The sequence below is a fragment of the Dipodomys ordii genome, unplaced genomic scaffold (assembly GCF_000151885.1).
Source record: "Dipodomys ordii isolate 6190 unplaced genomic scaffold, Dord_2.0 Scaffold155, whole genome shotgun sequence".
NCBI classification, from domain to species: domain Eukaryota; kingdom Metazoa; phylum Chordata; class Mammalia; order Rodentia; family Heteromyidae; genus Dipodomys; species Dipodomys ordii.
This window is the reverse complement of record NW_012267371.1, coordinates 242,117-264,729: the sequence shown is the minus strand read 5'-3', so window position 1 is coordinate 264,729 and position 22,613 is coordinate 242,117. Positions and strand designations below refer to the sequence as shown.

General features: G+C 47.9%; 2 protein-coding genes across 2 annotated transcripts in view; one reads left to right on the top strand and one right to left on the bottom strand.

Moving 5' to 3' along the window:
* Positions 1–6,164: 6,164 nt before the first annotated feature.
* The window catches only part of Krt86 (keratin 86, type II), a 48,130-nt gene continuing 31,681 nt past the window's right edge, over positions 6,165–22,613 (bottom strand). Inside the window, exons 3-11 of the mRNA XM_013032442.1 lie at positions 12,272–12,635; positions 11,348–11,556; positions 10,631–10,691; positions 9,800–9,895; positions 9,410–9,574; positions 9,100–9,225; positions 8,602–8,822; positions 6,534–6,565; positions 6,165–6,393 (exon numbers count right to left, since the gene is read on the bottom strand). Coding sequence (XP_012887896.1) covers positions 6,209–6,393; positions 6,534–6,565; positions 8,602–8,822; positions 9,100–9,225; positions 9,410–9,574; positions 9,800–9,895; positions 10,631–10,691; positions 11,348–11,556; positions 12,272–12,635 — 1,459 coding nt within the window. The 3' untranslated portion in view covers positions 6,165–6,208. The remainder of the gene's footprint in view (positions 6,394–6,533; positions 6,566–8,601; positions 8,823–9,099; positions 9,226–9,409; positions 9,575–9,799; positions 9,896–10,630; positions 10,692–11,347; positions 11,557–12,271; positions 12,636–22,613) is intronic.
* Positions 22,339–22,613, top strand: part of LOC105997869 (keratin, type II cuticular Hb1-like) — a 5,897-nt gene continuing 5,622 nt past the window's right edge. Inside the window, exon 1 of the mRNA XM_013032417.1 lies at positions 22,339–22,611. Coding sequence (XP_012887871.1) covers positions 22,339–22,611 — 273 coding nt within the window. The remainder of the gene's footprint in view (positions 22,612–22,613) is intronic.

Here is a 22,613-nt window from a genome sequence, read left to right as displayed (position 1 = left end):
TGCTCTGGAGGGCCCAAGGGATAGGACTTTGAGATTTCCCTAACCCTGTCCTAGAGGAATCACTCCCGGGATGAACTGCCCACCACCCCCTGGTCACCTCTATTTTCTCCCTCTAAATTCCCTCGTGTGTTCCACTTCATTCTCCCAGCTGTTTTTATTTGGGGGGAGGTGTCTGCCTCTTCCTCCACTCCTGGAATTTCTAAGCCCCCTCCAGACTCCTCCCCAAGTTCCCTCAGCTCCCTGTTGCCTTCTCTCCTCCCACTCCCTGACCCTCAAGTCTTGAGCCTTTCCTCCCTGTTTCAAAACTCACACCTCAGTTCCTCCTATGATCCCTTGGCCCTCCTCAGGTGTCCTCACTTCCTCCTCCAGCATCCAAGTCCATGGGGCCTTCCCCTCACCCCTCACCTCTCTGCGCCCTGTCCCTGGACATGCACGCGAGGCTCTCCAACACCCTCACAGCTCAGCGGCAGCCCCTGTGCCACAAATCCATGAGACCATCGCCTGGCAGCACTACCTATCCACAGAAGCCTACTCCAGCTTCACTCCCTCCTTCCTTCCTCTCTGCCAGAGCCTCCCCCACCAGCCCTGCCACATGCAACCACACAGTAATGCCACAGCTAAGCCTCCGACCAGAACCCACAAGCTCTCCAGGCCTCTCCCTCAAAATCAGTCCCTGAGTATGCTTCTCCTCAGCCTCCCACACTCCTCCCCAACCTCATTCTGGCTATCATCATCTTGGCTAGAGTCTGACTCTTATTCCCTTCCAGCTTCCTGCTCTACTGCCCCACCACCACCACACACACACATGTCCTGTCAGCCAGAGAGAACTCCATAACACAAGTCTGGCCTTTCTGGGGTCCCCTCTTGCCTAAAGATAATCTGGACTTTCAACCAGAGCAACACGTCTGTTGCTGAGCCCTACAAGCCTGTGTCTGGGTAGCCCCTCAGTATTGCTCTCCAGTCCCAATCCTCACCACCCTGCCCCTCCGCCTTTCTGCCTCATGTGCACTGATCAGCTGTCATCTGAAGGTGGCCTGGAAGTTCTGCATGACTTTTTCAGAATTGGCCTTTTTGGAAAGGTTTTTATTATTCCTTTCTGAGGACCTAAGCGGGACCTTATAGACTGCCAGGTATGGGAGACCATCACAGTACTATGTGGAAGGTGGCAGGAACCATGGAAGTGCCGGTTCAAGGTGACACTTCTTCTTTCCACCCTTCCAATCCAAGGCACCAGGCAAGACTGACATTGCAAACACTATCCATGAGAGCCTCTAGGTCCCTGGACCAGCCTCCTCCATGCCACTAACAGCCCTGGATCTTGGGGCTGGGAATAAAAGAGCACAGCTGGAAGATTACCAACCAGAGGAAGCAAAGACTAAAGTTGAGACCTTAGGGAGGACCAAGAGTCCATGCACTGAACCCACGAACAATGATAGAACACCTTCTGTGTACCTGGTACTAGTACTTAAGCTTTCGTTTATGCAAGAGAAGAAAATGGTCAAAGGTGCTTGTCCCTGAAGCTTATATTATACAGCTAGGCCTAGGCATTCACACACAGTGAGACCAAAGGAGGATACTCTTAGGAAAGGAATACAAAGGTGCAATGCCTGTATGCCTCTGATTGTGTGCAATAATACCGGAATGAATGCCAGGAAATGGAAACAAGGGTTCTTTTTCTTTGTTGCTGTTTTTCTTTTCTTTTCTTTGTGTCTTGTTTGTTTATCTGTCTTTCGGAGGGCAAAGAGGGGCACAGAAATGGAGGGACAAGTGTGACCAAATGCAGCAGTGGTACTCACTAGACACTATGTTGAAAATGAACTATGTAAGTTGGATGTAAGGACAAGAAGGAAAAACTGGGAGAGAGTGAGGGAAGGGGAAACATTGTCCAAAAAGAAATGTACTCATTACTTGACTCATGTAACTGTAACCCTTCTGGGCACTACCTTTATAATAACAATGAAAAATCTTTTAAAAAAGAATAAGGACTCAAATGTTTTTTCTTTCTTGCGATTGTTTCTAACATATTTATAAGATGATTTCTTTGTTGCTTTGTATGTCCCTCCCCCATGGTATAACCCCTGTTTTCACTATATTTGATGTTGGTATAATTTGTGGAGGGGATGGGAAAAAACAAATTTTTAAATATAGATACAGGTGGACCTATTGCAACAATGAGATGTACAAGTCGTTATGTCGAAAAACAAACTTTACAACCTTGGTGGAGGTGGAGGGGGGAGAGGGGGAAGGAATGGGAAGGGGAAACAAAGGAGGAGGCAACAATGCTTGATAAGAAATGTACTCACTACCTTGCCCATGTAATTGTAACCTTTCTGTATGGTATTTTCACAGTAAAAAAAGTTAGCTGGAAGGCAGACATGCATTACAGATGCAGGAGGAGTCGCCTATGCAGAGGCTGGGCTGGAGAGAGAGCCTAACTCTTCTAAGCAATCTAGTGAGGTTAGCAGGAGGGCTGGGGACTGCTCACCAGCACTTCTAGAAGCTTCAAAAAGACTCACTCTTTGATCTGCTCCAGCCCCAACTCCAACTCTACCCCATAAAAGCATCTTGTTGTTGCTACTTCCAGGACTTTTCTCTCCCTCTTACAGCAGTAGATGGCTGGGGTAATTAGCAGGACCTTCTGATTTCTGCTGTTGAGAGATATGAGCCAGCTGGCCATTCAGCCCCTCTGTGCTGCCAAGCCTGAGATCAGCCACTGAGTGACAATATTGGAATAATGGACCCTTGTGCTGCACCTGTCCTGCTCTACACATAGACTGAAGCCCCTGCACATCCAGTGGGCTGGTGGGTTTCTCCATTCATCACCTGAGTAATTTCGCTGGTATTCCAGTGAAAGACCTAGACCACTCATTCTGGATGACAAAGCCCGACAAGAACCTAAACCTCCAGGCTTCCAACCCCGGGTCTTTTCCCAACATCCTATTCTGTGTGTACTCTTTGGAAGCTAGGAATTCTGCACTGTTAGGCCATCAGTGGTACCAGTAACAAGAACATATGCTCCCAATATATTCTGTGTATGTGTTTTGTGTGTGTGTGTGTGTGTGTGTGTGTGTGTCCATGTCCCTGTACTGGGGCTTGAACTCAGGGCCTAGGCACTACCCCTGAGCTTTTGCTACTCAAGATTGGTAACTCTACTACTTGAGCCCTAGCTTCACTTCTGGATTTTGGGTGGTTAATTGTAGACAAGAGTCTTACAGACTTTACTATCCAGTCTGGCTTGGAACCTTGGTCCTCAACTCACAGTCCCCTGAGTAGCTAGGATTACAGGTATGAGCCATGAGTGCCTGACCCAGTATGATTATGAGCCACACAGTCATCTACATGTGATTTGTACTGTCTCATTGGATCCTCCAGTGCCCCCCAACAATTTCACCATTCCCCATGAATGTGGCTCCTCACAGTCAAGACCCAGGTCCCTCCTTTTCAATCTGGGCTGGCTCATTTCTGAAGTCACCAACCAAATAGCAGATCATAGAAGGGTCCTGTGGATTTTCTATGTCCAAGCCTTAGGAAGATTCTCAGCACAAAGAGAGCAGAGGTTCCTGGCCATCATCCAGCTAAGCCCTTGACCCATAGCTAGAACTAAATCTAATCATCTAAGTAAAACAATCTCAGACTTTCCAGCCATTCAGAACCTCAGTCAATATCAGGAAGCAAAAGAATTACCCATAAGCCTTGTGCTAGAGGCTCACACCTGTAATCCTAGCTATTCAGGAGGCTGAGATCTATAGATCCAGGCTCAAAGCTAGTCTGGACAGATAAATCCAAGAGATTCTTTTTCTCCAATTAATCATCAAAAAGCCAGAGGTAGAGGTGTGGATCAAATGGTAGAGTATCAGCCGTAAGCAAAAAAGCCAAGTGAGATTCAAAAGGCCTGAGCTCAAGCCTAGAATGCGTGCATGGACACAGACACACACACACACACAGACACACACACACACAGACACACACACACACACACACACACACACACATACACACACACAAAATTCATCACCCCACACAATTATAAAACATCTTTTTTGGAACCACTAAGTTTGGGAATATTTTGTTATGTCACAATAGCTCAGTGGAACAGAAGTTGGTACCTAGTCATGGGCTGCTGCTTGAACAAAATCTGAAAACTATGATGTTGGCTGGAGCATTAAGCTGAGCCTGAATGTCCTCAGAGAAAAACTGGCAAAGTCTGGATAGGCAGTGAGGAAATGGCCATTAGATTTTAGAGAAAAGGCCAAAGGCAGGGTCATCCCTCATACCCAAGCCTCACGTATGAATTCTTTTTTCTTCCTTTTTGTTTCTTTCCTTTTTTGTTGTTATTTTTGTTTTTCAGTGCTAGAAATCAAACCTCTGGTCTCACACATGCTAGGCCAGTGTCCTACCACTCAACTATTTGTATCCCTTATCCCAGCTCCTGTATTCTTTAGTTGATCTCTTTGATTTTTGGTTATAGTTTGATGATTGTTCTCTGATCAGAACTTGAATGATGCATCCTGGCCAACAGCCACAACTGAGCTCTCCAGCTAGCAGATAACACCAAATCTATCTCTGTGAGGGAGGCCATTTTAGACCTTCCAGGCACCCCAGGATTCCCAAAAATACCACAGGAAGGAGAACTAGTTGAGTTGTGAAGAATGATAAAACACTGCTCCTAGCCTCTCCCTAGGGGTAAGGTGTCACAAGCAGTGGACATCTGACAATCTTCCTACAACTGCCCCCGGGATTCTCACCCCATTTTACACATGAAGAAGGTAAAGCTCAGCAGGGGCAAGTGACCTGCTTATTTCTCCTTCACACTCTTCAGCAATGCCCTTGGAGGGAAAGAGACAAAGTCACCATCACTGAGAATTCTGAGGAGACATTTGGGCATGTCTAGAAAGATCTGTGTTGTCATCTGATAGCTAGATGCCAGCGATTCTGAGATGGGTTTTTGGTAGAAAAGCTGGCAGAGAATGGCAGCCTATTCAGCTTGCAGATGGCAAGATAAGCTGATAAACTAAAAGGCGTCTGATAACAAAATGGGGGCAAGGGCACACAGAAGAGTAAGGAAGCAAGAAAGACAAAAGAATGACAAAATAATGACAGGATGGGGTGTCATAGCTTACAGGAAATGAAAAGGAGACTCACCCATCAAAAGCCATCCAATTCTCACTATGTAACCCAAAGTCAAGCTCTGCAGTCAGTGCGCCAGTAGAAGACCACCAAGATGGCAGAATTGGCTAAACTCGCGTGGTCCTGGTGACATGCCTATGCTCTCTTCCTCCATCATCTTTCTCATTTAATAATTTTTTTCTCATCAGTTTACTATAGTCACATCTTTCCTGAGCTCTCCTCTTGACAGATGCAGGGACCAAAGTTGTTTTGCTGATCTAAATTTTCTGGTAACATATTAGATGTATTGGCTTGGAAACTGGGAATTAAATATAACTTTCCCCCCCCTGATTTGGACTCATCAAATGGTTGATTATATATTTTAGCACCAGGATTCTCTTGGGTTACAATGCTAACCCACAGAATTAACCAGCCTACAATGCCAAACCCCCTACTTAGAGAAACCCTTTGGCACATAGGAGTCCCCATCCTCAGGAGTCAGCCTTTAATTCCTCAAAAGCTGGGATGCTCAAGGCCAGCAACATGTTTTCATCTAGTGAGAGCCCCCGGGTTCTGAGAAATGATTGCAAGGACATCCATCACAGGAGGCGTTTTCAAGATGCTGAAGCCATAGTTCTGATTGGCTACAATTACTTTATTGGAAACAGCAGCAGAGTGAGACAAAGACAAACACATAGGCAAGTTGAATCATTGGCTCTTCAGAAGCTTCTCCTGGGTAGCCCTGCAAGGAAGGTGCTCTTGGCTGTGTCCCTCCCAGAGTTACAATGTCTGGCTGGGTCTCCATGCCCAGGAAGAAGCCCATGGGCAGACTCTAGAGAGGAACAGACACAGGGGTTCTAAAGTTGGCCCTGTCCCTCCAAGCTACCGCAGGACCAACGAATCCATCAAAACAAATAGAAGGCAAAAGAAAAGGATAAGTACTAGGAAAGGCTACGGACAGAGACCAAAGTGCTGCTGTGTCTCAGGGGCTTGAGGCCAGATAGAGCTGAGGGCCTGTGAGGGTGGACACAGCAGATGTGCATTCCGGTTGCAAGGTCCTGGTTGGGCAGAGTCCATGGTGGTGGCTGGTGATGGTGGCTCCCTAGCACTTCTTACAACCGCTGCTGCAGAGGCTGCCGGTTCCTGCACAGGGGGCACAGGCATTGGGGGTGCCGACCACCACATTGCCACTGCAGGGGGCACTGCAGACTCTGGTGTTGACAGCAGGGGAAGTACCGGAGACACAGAGATCGCCACACACGACGCCACCTCGGGAGCTGCTGACGCCTGGAGAAACAGGGAAAGCCAAATCAGGCACCCCCTCTGAGGCCAGGCAGCTCTGCAAAAGCAAGTGCATGTGCCCCCCCTGCTCCCCAAAGGCTCTAGGCCAGCCTATTAGAAAAAGGAGAGGGGCTGGGACTACTTACACACATTCACGGAGCCAATGCCCTCACACAGCCTGCGGGAAAGAAAAGACAGATATCAGTGGGCTAGGAATCTTGAGAACTAGTGCCCCAGGTGACGGGTAAGATGGAGCCCTCTTTCTAAGGCTACTGCCAATGGGATGGGGCAAGAAATGGTTCATGCAAGGAACACCACAGCTCTAGGTCATTTTGTGGGGCCTGGAGGCAGTGCAGGCAGGGTCCTGCTCCCCATTACTTGTTAGCTGTGCAACCTGATTTTTATAGTTTCCCTATCCTGTCACCTCTCCAGGAAGATCATACAGGGCTTAACACCTGGCATTATAACAAGCATGTATTTAAGAGCCATTAGCTGCTCTGGTTCTGTGTCAGTCCTGATTGAGTTGTAAATGCATGGGAGGGGAGCTTACTGTTACCTCTTCAATCCAGTCTGATTATTGTCATTAGCCTGTATGCCTATGGGAGGACAGAACTTTCTACTTATTCTTTTTTTTTCCTCCACTCCCTAAAAACTAATGCCTGGGCTAGAAGCCAGTGGCTCATACCTGTAATTCTAACTTACTCAGGAAGCTGAGATTTGAAGATCTTGTGCTTTTTAAAAAGAAAACAAAACAAAAAAAAAACCAGCCCAGGAAGATAAACCTGTAAGATTCTTTAATGAACCAGCAAAATACCAGAAGTAGAGCTGTGGCTCACATGGCAAAGGGCCAGCCTTTAACAAAAAAGCCAAGGGAGAAGGCAAGGCCCTGAGTTCAAGCCCCACTGCCCATACAAAAGTCAAGTTGAAAATAAATAAATAAATAAATAACTCAAAAATTACTGTTAGCTAAGGAATGAATTTGAGAGAAAATTGTGTGTGTGTGTATGTGTGTGTGTGTGTGTGTGTGTGTGTGAGAGAGAGAGAGAGAGAGAGAGTTAGTTAGTTAGTTTGTGGTAGTTCTGGGGCTTGAACTCAGGGCCTGGGTACTTTCCCTTAGCTTTTTTGCTCAAGGCTGACATTCTACCAAAGTCACATCTCCATTTCTGGCTTTTGGGTGGTTAACTGAAAATATGAGTTTCACCAACTTTCCTGTTCTGGCTGGCTTTGAATCACAATCCTCAGATCTCAGCCTTCTGAATAGCTAGGATTATAGGAGTGAGCCCCAGCACCTGGCTAGGAATGGGATTTTTGAACCCATTTAGCACTGGCTTAGAGATTATCCACAACTGAGCTCACATCCCACCAGTGGAAAAACTGAGATCCAGAGAAGTGGCCAATGACAGTGGTAGAACTGGAACTCCACATCTGCCATTACCTGCTTCCCAACATAGGGCTGACACTGAAGTCAGCATTTTCTTCCCACATACTGTCTCCCCGAAAAGCATCAAGCAGAAGCCTACTAAACTTACCCTTCAGATCATGCCCCGCCCAGGTCTCCTAGCCAACCATACCAAAGCTTCTGCCAGAGGGGTGGGGCTCTCTCCATTTCCAGTGTAGTGCCCAAGTGTCTTTCCAATTTCCAAATCCCAAATTGTAAAACTCCACCCAGAATTCGTCCTGATGAAGCGGACCAAGCTATGCAATCACCCTGTACCTCCAGGCTTTTCAGCACAATTATTTGACTTTATGGAAAGAGGGGGTAATCATTATAGGATCACCTAGACTTCCTGGTACCAAACCTGTGCTCCTGACCTCTTTAAATGCACAGGATACATGACCAGGTAACCAACTGGACAACAGATACTGAGGGAGAAGAATTCTGAAGGATACATGCAACCAAGTTGTGGGAGAAGAAGCACCATGCCAAGGAGAGGATCCCAGGCCCGAGCAATGTACCCACAGAATAGAAACCACTGCTTCCCTACATTGGGCTCTGAAGCCAGATTTTTCCAAAGGCACCATCATATCTCAAGCATGGGTGGAGAAGCAGAAATCAGATGAGGCTAGATCATAGGCAAAAGACTTACACAAGTTTTCTGTCCAGGTGCCCAACGGTGAGATGTGGAAGCGAAGGTTGAGTGGGACTCAGAATGTGAGAGACATGACTTGCTGAGACCCCAACCCGGCTAGAGGATTAAAAGTTACATGACTCACCTCTGCTCCTCGCCTTCCAGCAGGCGCCTGTAGGTGGCGATCTCGATGTCCAGGCCCAGCTTGGAGTTCATCACCTCCTGGTACTCCTTCAGCAGGCAGGCCATGTCCTGCTTGGCCTTCTGCAGGGCCTCCTCCAGCCCCGCCAGCTTGCAGCGGGCATCAGCCAAGGCAGCCTCACCCTGTTGTTGAGACTGGGTCACGGCTGTCTCCAGCTTGGTATTCTAGGGGCCCAGGAGAGAATGAGATCAGTTGTGAGTGCTGGATTACTCTACCTTTACCTAGAAGGACCCAGTTCTCTAACAGCAGCAGGGAACATTCCAGAAAAAAGGGCTCTTCCCTAGTTCACGTGGGTCACCCAAAGTGACCACAAATAGAGACTCTAATCATGTGAAAGTCTCCTTGGAGACCAAATAGTATGATTTAATGAAGGCTCAAGTTGGCTGTGTGGCACAGGCCAGGCCCCCACCTCCTCTGCTCCTGGGCACAGCTGCCCCATACCTGGCACTTGGCATTCTCAATCTCAGCCGTCAGCCTCTGGATCATGCGGTTCAGCTCATTCATCTCCTCCCTGGTGCGGCGCAGGGTCTCCCCATGTCGGATCACTGTGGCCTTGATCTCCTCACACTGGAGAGAAACAGGGGTGCCCATGGGCTCACGTTGGACAGTACTCAACCTGCCCAATCAGCCAATGGCAGCCCTGACCTGAACCCTGCCTGAGAGCTGTTGGCCCCTCCCTTCCCACCCCATCTTTTCTAGGAGGCACCTGCTCCTTCTCACTGTCTAGAAGGCAGCTTCCTGGAACAGTTACCTTGCTGCGGTACCAGGACTCAGCCTCAGCCCTGCTGCGGGTAGCGATGTCATCATACTGAGCCTTGATCTCAGCCACAATGCAGTCCATGTTGAGGTCCCTGCTGTTGTCCATCTTGACAATGACTGAGGTGTCTGAGATGTGGGCATGGAGGACACGGATCTCCTGCAGGAGGATGGGGGTAAAGGACAGCAGAGCTTTTGGAGAATGTGTCCCTACCGAACAGACTTCAAGGCAACTGGCCAGTCAACCTGGCCCTGATCCCTGCCACTTCAAGCAACCCCATGATCAGAATCCACTGCCCAATCCCTTTCCCACACTCCACTTCCATCCAAACCATTGTCTTCTGTGCTGGCTGCCCTAGGCCTCAGTCCAGCCCCCACCCCTCACCTCTTCATAGAGTCTCCTCAGGAAGTCAATCTCCTGGGTCAATGCCTCTGAGTTGGCCTCCAGATCAGACTTGCGCAGGTAGGCACAGTCCACGTCCTGGGAAGGGAGGGCAAAGTGTGAGTCTCAAGGGGCCTTGCTGATGCCCCCTCAAAATTGTCTCTCTTCTCACCCTTCCATTGCAGCCCAGGGCAGAAGGAACCCCAAGCTCCTGAGGCTCCATCACAGGCAAAGGACTTCCATAGATCATCTCTCCCATTACCTGCCTGCTGTGCCCAGGCAAACTCCAGCCCATAAGGACAAATTCTTCATATACTCACAGATACTAGCTGCCTTTCAGTCCACTCCATGAAATAGTCCCCTCTGTCCTCTTGTCTATACTATCTTGTCAAGGGAGCCTGCCCATAACTCCCAGAAGACCACCTGACCCTGACCTGCCTCTAAGAGCCCAGGTCAAGGCCTCAAGTTCACCTGGCATGCCTAGATCTGCCCATGTTCCCTTAAACAGTGGCATCTGGCCCTGATTGAAGTCAGTTATAAACAGTACTGGGTAGAACACACTGACCCTCAAGACACAGAAGTTCTATGAGATTCCAGGCCAAACCACAACCTCTGAGGCAGAATAAGACAGCCAGGGGTCAAGGTAGACATCTACTGCGCCAGTAGGGCATCACCAGACATCCCAGAGCCCTGGCTACAACACGGAGTGCCATCCTGATGTGCAAGCTGCCTGCTCCCCACCCTGAGGCTGAGCACTTGAGACTCCAGGAAGACCTACCTGCCCCTCCCCACCCACAGGGTCCCAGGAAGCTCTTCCCATTCCCTGCTACTTGCCTTCTTCAGAGCCACAAACTCATTCTCAGCTGTGGCCCTCAGGGAAACTTCCTCTTCATACCTGAGATGGGAGGGAAGGGATATCAGAGAAGGCCAGTCTCCCCAACCTCACTTCCTGGCTGACTGGGGCTTGAGCAGGGCCTCCCTGTGCACTCTGTCTGCATGGGGGGTGGAGAGGTTCATCTGGAATGCCCCAGGCTCTTTGCCAAGGTTGCTGTGAGGTCAGCTCAGAGGACACACAAGGACTCCTGATCCCCTGTGCTAGAAGCAGCCTTTGCAGCCTCTGGGCCCAGCAGTGCCAGCCTCCCTTCACCTAGATTCTGGTCTCAGGTCCAGGGTGGGGGACCCAGAGGTCTCAGGACTCAGCACCCAAAATGCTGTGTCCCCAGAGCCTGAGACTTGTTGTTTCTCAGCCTGTGGGCTGGATAAGATCAGGAGCTGTGGGTATAGGAGCCTGAGACTCAGCAAGGGAATGAGGGAGCTATGTGGTTCACTTTTCCAGAGAGCAAGGTCTCAGTCCAGGGTGGCAAGTTGAGCGGGACCAGAATCTTCTGAGACCCTCAACCTGCAGCAGGCAGATGTTGGGATTTGACCTCCACAGGATAGTGGTTCCTGAAGCTCCCTGGGCCTGGCTGGGCTGCACACTGCCTCCCTCCTCCCTCTCCCTGTTGGTGCCAGGTTTGAAGCTAAGCCATCAGCTGGGTAAACCACACTCACTTCTTCTTGTAGCCCTCCATCACCTCCTGCACATTGTTGAGCTCTGCAGCCAGCCTCCCACTGTCGGCCTCCACAAATTCAGCCTCCCTCCTCAGAGTCTCGATGTAGCCCTCGAACAGAGGCTCCAGGTTGCTCTCGCAGCACTTGCGGTTCTGGTAGAACTGCCACTTGGTCTCCAGCAGCTTGTTCTGCTGCTCCAGGAAGCGCACCTGCCATTGAGGATGGGGGAGCAGGAGGTGAGGGATTGCTGGAGGACCCCACCTTGAGCCCAGGAGACAGTAGGCAGAGCTCAGCACAGGACAAAGTCTCTATTTCCTGTTCCTCTCTCATGCCTGCTTTCCCACCTGAACAGGACTAGCAGAGGGCAGAGCCTAGTCACAGGTGAGCTGAATCCTCAGGTGTCAAGTGTCAGGGGCTGCTGTAGGGCAAGGCTCCCTGCCCTGAAGACAGGAGAGTCAGGAGTCCTCCCAGGCAGGGCACCCAGATCCCCAGCCCAGCACTGGTTCTGGGGATGGAATCAAGGATTGGGTTCCAGGTGACATGCAGGGAAAGTTCAGCTAGCCTGGCCTTTCCCCATTGCCTCTGGCAGGCAAGTGCCCTTCCCCTCAGAGGGAGCTCAGGCTTCAGCTAGAGACCTCCTGGGTCTCAGGTGCTATAACTGAGTCTCCTGAGACTTTCTCAACCTAGCTTAGGAAACTTGTCTCTAAAGTGTTCTGATCATTCCTCTCTCTCATAGTTCTGTTCCTGAACAGTCATTAGCGTCTGAATTTTAGGGTCTGAGTGTGTAAGAGGGCTTTTAGCTCTTGCATGAATCTAGACTCTTAATCAAGAAGAGGTCTTTTTGCCTCTGGTGCTCTCTCAGAATCCAGACTCAGATCTGCAGACAGGTGGGGACTCAGGTAAGGCACCATCCAGGACACCCACCTTGTCGATGAAGGCAGCAAACCTGCTGTTGAGACCCTTGATCTGCTCCTTCTCCTCATGCTTCACGCACTGCGCGTTGGGGTCAATCTCCAGGTTGAGGGGCGTCAGGAGGCTCTCGTTGACAGACACGGAGGTGATGCATGGGGGGCTGGGCCCGCAGACGCCCCCTGAGCGGTAGCCGAAGCTGCGCCCATAGGAGCCAGAGCGGAAGCCCCCGCAGACGCTGTGGCTGCTGGAGAGGCCGCGGTAGCAGGAGATGCCGCGGTAGGGGGCGGCGGTGATGCAGCAGCGGCCTGGCCGAGGTCCGCAGGCCGAGGCGCAGCTGAAGGCGCGGCCACCGCAGTAAGATCCACAAGTCATGGTGCTTTGGGGTAGGACAGGAGGCTCGGAGTTTGGTGAAGAGCAAATGGAGGGTGCAGGGGATGTGGGTTCAGATGCTTACTTCTTCGACCTCTGCTGGCCTTTTATATACCTTGCCTGCCTGATTGTGGTCACGTGGTCAGAAGGAATGAGATGTCTTTATGGGCTTGGCTCTTCCTTAAATGTGCTTAATTGGTGCCCAGAGGCAGCCGATGTTTATGGTCCTTGGCCCTAAACGACACAATTTTCTTCTTCAAAGGGCCAGCTCACCTCCGCCATGGTCACCTCAATAGTCCAGTACTCAGAAACAGAGGCTGGGAAGGAGGTGGAAGGTGATGCAAATTAGAATGGAGGGGGAAAGGGGCCAGGCTGTGCTCTGGTAGGTGGTGCTGCTGTCCCTGGTGCTGATTTCTTTTGCCTAAGGGATATTGGGCCAGGATGAGATTAGGTGATACAGAATTCAGGATGCACTTGCTTAATAGTCTCCCTGACCTAGATGGTCTTTCTCTCTCTGAACCCCAACAGAAACACATTTATCCAATCTCTAACTCAGTAACCTACATACTTTTCTAATGAACTCCCTTCTACCAACTCCCTAACTCATACTTGTACCTTTTAGCATATTCTATTTTTCCTACCTAATCTTTAGGCCATTTTGACCACCTTATGCCAAGAAGAGAGATGCCTGTCTGCAGAGTCTTCTTCAATGCTTTGGAGACACACATTGCCTCCCTGGTTCCCAAGAAAGCCCAGCCATTTCCAGGGAGGCCTTAACCAAGGCTCAAATGACAGCATTTCACCTCAGATCTCTGTGTTTCTTCTCTGGGTTGGAGTGGGTGTCACTCTTTTGAGGCTGTGAAATATTTGTCTCAGATTATAAAATCTACAGTGCCATATGAGAGAAGCTTCCAGACTCTGCCTCTGCTGGCTATCACCCCTAAATCCATGCTAAGACCCCTGTAGACCCACCCTTGCACACAATCTGTCCATAGCTTTGACAGGTGTCAGAATAGTTCCCTGTCAGCCTGTGCTGTCCATGCAGGGTGTACCCAGCACTACAGAGATTGTTAGGGAGCAGTTCTGTGTGAGCTGGGGTAAATATGTTAAGCTTTGCCTTCTGCTGCTGCTTGGAGACTTTCAGAGATGTGGACCTGCTTGGTAAAGCCAGAGAACATGGCAGATGGACTTCAGTATAATCTTTATTACTATTAATACTTATTTTAAGTCGTTGCACAAAGAAATTTCACTTCAACAAGTCAGATTATGAGTATAATGCATCTTGAGCAGAGTCATCCCTGCCAGAATTCTCCCTCATCTTTCCCAATTCCATCATACCCTCAAGCTTTGTTCTATTTTTATATAATGTATATTGAATGTAATTATTGTATTTGCTTGCCTTTCCTCTCTCCATTCATGTGCCCCCTTCCCCATACCCCCCTCAAAAAATGTTTCCGCTTCCTGGTTTCATTTGTTAAACTCTTCGTTAGTTATCCAGAGAAGTTACACCATTACAGTATAACATCCTTTCTGTACTTATGCATATAACCCTGTATATGTCTTCAGTATGTTTGTAATTTAGATCTAACTTCTACATATAGAAGAAAACACACACTGTCTCTCTGAGCCTGACTTACTTCACATAACATTATAGATAGATAGATAGATAGATAGATAGATAGATAGATAGATAGATAGAGATATTATTTAGTTATATAAATATATCACACCTTCTTGATCCATTGTAGAGCATCTAGGCTATTTCTATTCATACTCAGCTGTGGTAAATTGTGCAACAGTGAACACGGATGTGCATTGTCATTACTGTGGGATTCAGTATAATCTTTAAGGGACACTTTTCTTTGGGACAGTGTTTTCTCAGAGTTCATGTTGTAATCCACAATAGGATTAACCAGAATTGTATGTTAATGGAAGCCTGAAACCCATGGCTCACATCTATTATCCAAACTATTCAAGATACAGAGGTCAGGAAGGTCCATTTTTTAGGCCAACCTGGGCAAAGTTCATGAGAACCCATCTCAACCAACACCTGAATGTAACGTCTCACTCCTGTCATACCAACTACATGGGAAACTAAAAATGGGAGGATCATGGGCCTAATCCATCTGGGCCAAAAAATGCTGTGCATGATGGCATAACCGTCAGCCCAACTGTGGTAAAAAAAAAAAAAAAAACAAGTAAGAGGATGATGGGCCATGGAGAGAGTAAGACCCTCTCTCAAAAATAACCAAAGCCAGGCACTGGTGGCTCACATTTGTAATCCTAGCTACTCAGGAGGCCGAGATCTAAGGATCATGATTCAAAGCCATCCAGGGCAGAAAAATGGGAGTAGAATTATGGCTCAAAGTGGTAGAATGCTAGCCTTGAACCAAAAAGCTCTGGGATAGCACCCAGGCCCTAAGAGCCCATGTCGACAAAAAAAGTAACAAAAGCAGTAAAGTACCTCCATATGAAGCATGAGGCCCTGAGTTCAAACCCCAGTACTGCAAAGACAAAGGTACACAGAAAGTGCTCAATAAATGCTCTTTACTTTCGTTCTACCAGTCCAAGGGGCAGAAAGGACTGAGACTTTTCACCATGGTAAAGAGTTCAATTTGCTCCCTGATACAGCCTGACTGCTCCAGAGAAGGCCTAGGGAGTAGCTCTCATTTTAGGCAAAGGAGAAAATGTCAACCCTTGGACAACCACACTAGTGATCAAGAAGACATTTAGGTAATCTGGGAAGTCAGAAATTGGTGAATACTTCCTAAGTCTATATTTATTATTTGGCCTTACCAGAGATCCTCAGTCATAAATCAATGTCATGACCATCTATCTTTCTTTTTGCCTATTCCCACCAAATCTCCTGATTAGGTGGTAGCCAGAGGATACTAGAGGGCTAGGGGTCATGCCCTTGATTAACCATCCACAGCTGACAGAACTACAAAGAAAACAAGAGAAGGTGGTTTTCACTGCAGCTGGACAAGCAGAAGGTAGAGTTGACAAGGAACTTCCTGGAAGGAAGGAAGGTAGTCACTCTCTTAAAACAGGTGACACTTGATCTGCCACTTAGGGAAGCTTTATGTCAAGGAAAACACCTCTTCTAAACTGGGCACCTTGTTTGCAGAGATAGGTTAAACCAGAAGACTTGCGATCTGGACATCAGTCTTCTCTTTCAGCTGAAGCGGACCCTGTGCCAATAGATAGGGGACAAGAATGAGCAATTCCAGATCAGATCATTTTCACAGGAGGAATTCCTTGTTCTGAGTTTTCTTCAGTCCCTCTTGTTCCCATAGTTGGTGTGAGGGAGGTCTTTCAAGATGAAGGAGGGCTGAGACGAGATATCATCATCTTCTAGGGGGGAATTGGCACCAGTGTTGAACTCTGTCTTCATTTAGGAGAGGAGAGGAATAAGGAAAAGAAAGGAGATGTGAATTCAGGAACTCCCCATGTGGCAGGAAGAAAGATGCACATTCATGAGAAAGGCCAGTAATATGGGGAGGTCAGATTTTTGGATGTAACTTCAGGTGCTAAAGAATGCAATGCCTAGTGCTGGAGTCCAACCTAGGGACTTGAACTCAGGGCCTGGGTGTTGTCCTGAGATATTTTGTTCAAGGACAGTTCTCTACCACTTAAACCACAGCTCTACTTCCAGCTTTTTTGTGATTAATTGGCAATAAGACTCTTATGGACTTTCTGGCCCAGGCTGACTTTGAACCATGATTCTTAGATCTCATCCTCCTGAGTTGCTAGGATTACTGGCATGAGCCACCCACACCTGACCCTGTGGGCTTTTTATGTAGAGGATTCTAAAACATCTGTATGCTGTACCCTTCCTTACTCTGCAGTTCCTGTATTCTACCCACAGGAAGTCAATATAGACCTGGTAAAGTAGAAGTTGAGGAGTTAGCAGTGTGGTGGTTTACATAGTAGCAGAGCTGTTGAGCTGTTAACCAAGGTCCTGATGATTCTAGCCTCTAGAAAATGGTTGAGTTGGGAAGTTGAAGAGAGGTCCACATCAGAGTCATGATCCTCAGCCAAGACAGCCCTGGACACCAGCCAATCATCCATCAGATCTCATCAGATAGAGATATGGTTGACCAATCAGAGCTCACAGGGGTAGGTGTGAATTCATTATACGGATATGCTTAACCAAATGAGTGACCCAGAGGGTCATGTGGAAAGCATGTTAAGGCTGGGACCCCCACTCATGAGTGTACCCGATGAGCTCTACCCCACATACTAGGCTGAGTCCCTGCACAGACCCCAGCAGTAACACCTGTAACAGTTCGTTACTATAATCTGGACAGAGGTTGTACCATGCCTGCACCTCTTCCCTACTGACCTCATCTTTGTTCGCTCCTCCACTCTGCCATCATGGCTCTCCCCTACTTTTCCTCTACTTCTGTCTCCCCATTATCTCTCCCTCCCAATCTTTCAAAGCATGCCTCCAGCCAGCCTCCCTCTCTTTTAAAGGGACCCTGAAAGTTTAAGATCAAGCACTCCATTCTCCTTAGAAGTCCCCTCTACCTCTTCTTCCTTCCCCAATCTGACAATGCACCCCCATCTTTACTACGCCCCCAAGGTGTCTAGGATGTTTGCCGTCACTGACTGGCCCACTTTAGCCAAGGGCACATCTCATGCACTTCTTTCCTCCTTCAGGCCCCAGGAAGGAGCATGACCCTCCCCACCCCACCCCCAGGAATGTCCATCCTCTGCTCTGCTTCATTTGGTCCCCACCCTGACCTACCACAAAGCTTTGCACAATAAGCCACCAAGCTTTGAAGGCTCCATTACTCAGCACTTAATTCATAGCTGGCATTCGTTGTATTCATTCAACAAACTTTATTGAGTGCCTACTATATGTCAAGCCCTCGGAACATACCCACAAACAAACATTTGTGCATGGTGATGCATTTCAGGGTTTGCATTTCTGTTTGTGCTCTGGGTACAAGTCCAGCTAGCAACTTGTCAAAACTGGAAGCTCACCAGGAACAAGGGTGAGTTCTCTTCCATCCTCTGGCTCTGAGCCCCGAGAACATCCTGCAGACCTTGAAGAGGAGGGAAGAGATGAGTGAGTGGGTGTCTTCTACACTACATAGAACACTATTGTATGTGTGTTGTCTCTGTTGAGGGATGATGACAGACAGGTGGGAGTACAGGAGACAAACACATGCTTTCCACTGGAGTCAAGCACCCAGGCTCTGAGCATCACCTCCGACTCTCTCACCTGAGCGAGTCTCATAACTTCCCTAGGCCTGAGAACATCAGTCTCAGAGGGTACCCGTAGGAATTATTACCTGACAGTGAATGTTGGGTGCCCTAGAGAGTATCAGATATGAATTGAGATGAACCCCAAAAGAGATTCTTAGGGCTAAGGTGGAGCTCAGTTAATTGAGAACTTATCGAAGATGTATAGACCCTGGGTCTCCTCTCTAGCACAACAAAGAGAAGAGGGTGAGGGAGAGAGATTCATTTTAGGGGGCTTGATTTTAGCTTGCTGCCAGTCCTGGGGCTTGAACTCAGGGTTTGGGCACTATTTCTGATTTTTTTTTTGCTCAAGGCTAGCACTCTACTTGACCACAGCTCCACTTCTAGTTCTTTGGTGGTTAATTGGAGAGTCTCCTAGACTTTGCTGCCGAGGTTGGCTTTGAGCAGTGATCCTCAGATTTCAGCCTCCTGAATAGGTAGGATTCCAAGTGTGAGACACTGGTACATGGTAAGATTCATTTTTTAAATTTGGAAGAATAGTAATACTTGCTATACTAAATACATAATTGTGTAATGTGTGTGTGTATGTGTGTGCGTGCGTGCACATACTCCAGAACTAGGACCTAAACTCAGGACCTGGGAATGGTCCCTTAGTTTTTCTGCTCACAGCTAGTCCTCTGCCACTTAAGACAGTTCCACTTCTGACTTTTGGTGGTTAATTGGAGATAGGATTCTCATGGGTTTCCCAGTCTCACTTTGAACTGTGATCTTCAGATCTCGACTTCTTGAGTAGCTAGAATTACACGTGTGAGCCCCTGACACCAGGATGTATGTGTATAGCTTTAAAAAACCACCCATGGAAAGCTTTTTTGCATAGATGGCCCAGACAACATGGAAAAAGCATCCATACTAGCTCCTAAGTCACACATATGCTGTGTCTCCTCATGGGCACAGCTGCTGTACCTAGACATACTTTGGAATAAAAATAACATTAACTTTCATAAAGTTAAATGATGTTAACTTTATACTATCAGAGCCAAGACTAGACAATAGAGAGATTATTACATCAGCTTTCCCACATTTTCCTCCCTCTTCCCTCCCCACCTTTTCCTTCTTTTTCCCAGAACCCTCCTCCCTCCTCACCCCTCCCTCTTTCCCCACCACAAGCTTTTTCACTGGGAAGAAAAAAAAATAACATGTTGAGTATCCTTTTAGGTCTTCAAAATTAGCAGTAATTAACAATTCCTGAAGTTTAATGAAGTAGTGTCACATTTGGGTTTCCTTGTATCTTGTTTTAAATTGCCTCTTTTGGCTTGAAAATTGCTTAGCAAAGGCCAGCCATTTATAATTAGCTCATGTTTATGCGTGGCATTTTTATGAGGAGTGCCACTGGCAGAAAAGGCAAAGTGTGAGAGAGGTACCTTGACTCAGCTTCCTACATGACACCAGCCAGCTGGTTAGCTAGGGACAAGACTGCTGAGTTGTGGGCAGTGCCTAAAATGCAAGCGATGCCACAAAGAGCTGGCCCAGCTGTCCTGAACATATAAAGTGACAGTAGGTGCCACGCCCTCCTCCAAGGTGACCTTGACCTCTGGTCTATCCTGTCAAAACTCCAAATGTTTTGCTTTACCCTCTAGTTCCTCATCCCCTCCCTCTGCCCCCCTCCCATCTTCCCCCTCCCCCCAATCCTAGTCCCTGGCTCCTCTCTAAGGGTCTGCCTGCCTTGCCCCTGGGTGCTACAAGCCTTGTCATGTCATTCCCATCTCATTGTCTCCAGTTCCATGCAAACCTCTGCATCCTTAAGAAGTCATTTTTCTAGTACTTGTCCTATTAAGGTATGGAGACTCAGGAGGTTGAGATTTGAGGACCACAATTTGAAACCAGCTCTGGCAAGAAAGTCCTTAAGACTCTTAGTTCCAAAGTGGTTGAGTTCCAGCCTTGAGTTGATAATGCTAAGGGACAGTACCCAGACCTTGAGTGTAAGCCCTAGCACCAGCATGTGCAACACACACACACACACACACACACACACACACACACACTCACTACATAGGACTTAGTAAAATCTATCAAAGCAATTACAATATACCAGTTGTATACAAGCAGCAAATACTTTCTGTCACTTTCCTAGTATTGCAAATCCATCCCCAGTTCTAAAGTAGTAGCTTCTACTGCCTATGCCACAAACAGATCCAAGGGCCCTCCTCTCCTACCCACCCAGCCCTCTATTTTGCCTATCCTCTTTAGTTTGCCTCCTCTTTACCCTAAGCCGGCAAAGATCCTCTCCTAGCCCTCTCTCTCTACTCTCAGAACTGTTCCAGAGATTCAGAAATACATGGGTTCGCATAGCAGAGGAAAGGGCATGTTTTTTCTGCTTCCATGACTTGGCAGCTGGGAAACTTTGGGAAAGGTTTGCAACTTATCTTGAGCCTGTTTCCTCAATCTGTTAAAATGGAATCCATATGGTGATATAAGAATCAGAAATCATTTATGACTTGGAGTGAGGAGCACATAGTAGATTGCTGATTTTAAAAAGTAAACACAGAAATATTTCTACATGTAAGGGGGGAACTATAGTTAAGTAATCCAATGTGTATGTATAGATGCATGTGTGCTCTAGTACTGGGGCTTGAACTCAAAGCCTCACAGTCTCCCTTGGCTTTTCAAGTCAAGGGTGATGTTCTACCACTTAAGTCACACCTTTGCTTTCAGATTTTTGCTGATTAATTGGAGATGAAAGTCTCACAGACTTTTTTACTTAACTGTCTTTGAAGTTTGATCTCCAGACCTCAACCCCTTGAATCGCTAGAAATACAGATATTAGCCACTGTCACCCAATACTACTTTTGTTTTGTTTTATTTTTTTTTTGAGACATAGTCTTACTATGTAGCCCAGGCTGGTCTTGAACTTGAAATCTTTCTGCCTCCACATCCCAAGGCCCATACCACCATGCCATTGCGCAGCACTGTCCAAAAGCATTTCATAGGATAGTGGAAATAAATGTTCTTTACCTGTACTGTCCAATAAAGTGGACCCTAGTCCTGAGTAGCTGAGGACTTAACTGCAAACTAAAGGGCTAGATTGCTTTGTTTCTTGAATGTTAACCAATTTAACTTTCAATAGCCTGGCATACTGTCCTAGCATCCTGGACAGTCCAGCTCAAGGTCCAACTTCCAGTTTAGAGAAAATACAAGAGAGAAAAGAGAGTCACAGGCTAAATCAGCTACAATTTATTTTTTCTTAGTCTTGAACAATTGGGAACATTAAATATGGAATGAAGAGTGCCTAGTTCTGGGAATTATTCATTATTTTACATGTAAAAATACTACTGACCTCATTTTTAAGGACATTATTTGTGTGTGTGTGTGTGTGTGTGTGTGTGTATACATGCACTTGTACGGGTTCAAGGCTCTACCATTTAAGCCATAGCTCCACTTCTGGTTTTTTGGGGTGCTTAATTGGAGATAAAGAGTTTCATGGAACTTCTTGTCTGAGTTGGCTTTGAACAGTGATCCTTAGATCTCAGCCTCCTGAGTAGGTAGGATTACAGGGGTGAGACACTGGTGCCCGGCTATATGCGTTTGGGGGAGGCTGTTTTTGTTTTTTAACATTGCTGAAGTAGCTGGGGTGTAGCACAGTGGTAGAACACTGGCCTAGTGTGTTCATGGCTCTGGGGTTTGAGCCCTAGCAGCACACAAAGGAAAAGAAAAAAGAGAACACACAGAGATGTGCAGGCAGAAGTAGTCAGGATTATACTTCCTATTTTCTGAAATTGTAGAGTCATTAGGCAACATTGTGACATTGTCTTAATAACCACTGAATCTAGTAGAGCAATCTGCGTTTGTGGTGTTATTTTGAATTTTCTGTTTGACAACTCTCACAGTAAACGTAGGAAGGGAAAGAAGAGAAAAACATGTACCTATATGCAAAGTGCAGCCCATGTAGAGAAAGTGAAGGATTTTCAGCAGCCCTTACCATCAGCAATGCAGAAACCCAGACCTGCATTTTATAGAGTCCTCAGTCACTATGCAACAGAAACATCCTCTTGTCACAAGTTAATACTGCACCTTCCCCACCGCACTCAAGACCCAGGCCCCTTCTCTGGATGCCAGCCCTTCCCTGTCCACCCCCTCTCCCCCCTCCACTCCCACCCCCCACTTGCATGGCTCTCCCTTCCTCCTCTGCCCACAGACAGTGCCTGCCCTGCCTCTAGGCACTTTGAAGATGAAAACTGCTGAGTCCCAGAGCCCAGGGGCTAGCTTGCCTTACAAAGAGGAGGGTGCGGACCACTCCACCATTAAAGCACATTCTGCAGAGGGGTTGGCCAGAGCTAACCGCCCAAGCCCATAAAGCTCAATTGTCCCAACCCATCTCTACAGCCGGGCCTGCAGAATGGGAGCATAAATACGACCAAGAAGGTCCAGAGAGCACATTGGAGATTCCACCAGATTCCAGATCGCCCATCTTGTCCTGTACAGCACACATTCTCAGAAGCACCATGACCTGTGGATCAGGATTTGGAGGTCGCGCCTTCAGCTGCGCCTCGGCCTGCGGACCTCGGCCAGGCCGCTGCTGCATCACCGCCGCCCCCTACCGCGGCATCTCCTGCTACCGCGGCCTCTCCAGCAGCCACAGCGTCTGCGGGGGCTTCCGCTCTGGCTCCTATGGGCGCAGCTTCGGCTACCGCTCAGGGGGCGTCTGCGGGCCCAGCCCCCCATGCATCACCTCCGTGTCTGTCAACGAGAGCCTCCTGACGCCCCTCAACCTGGAGAT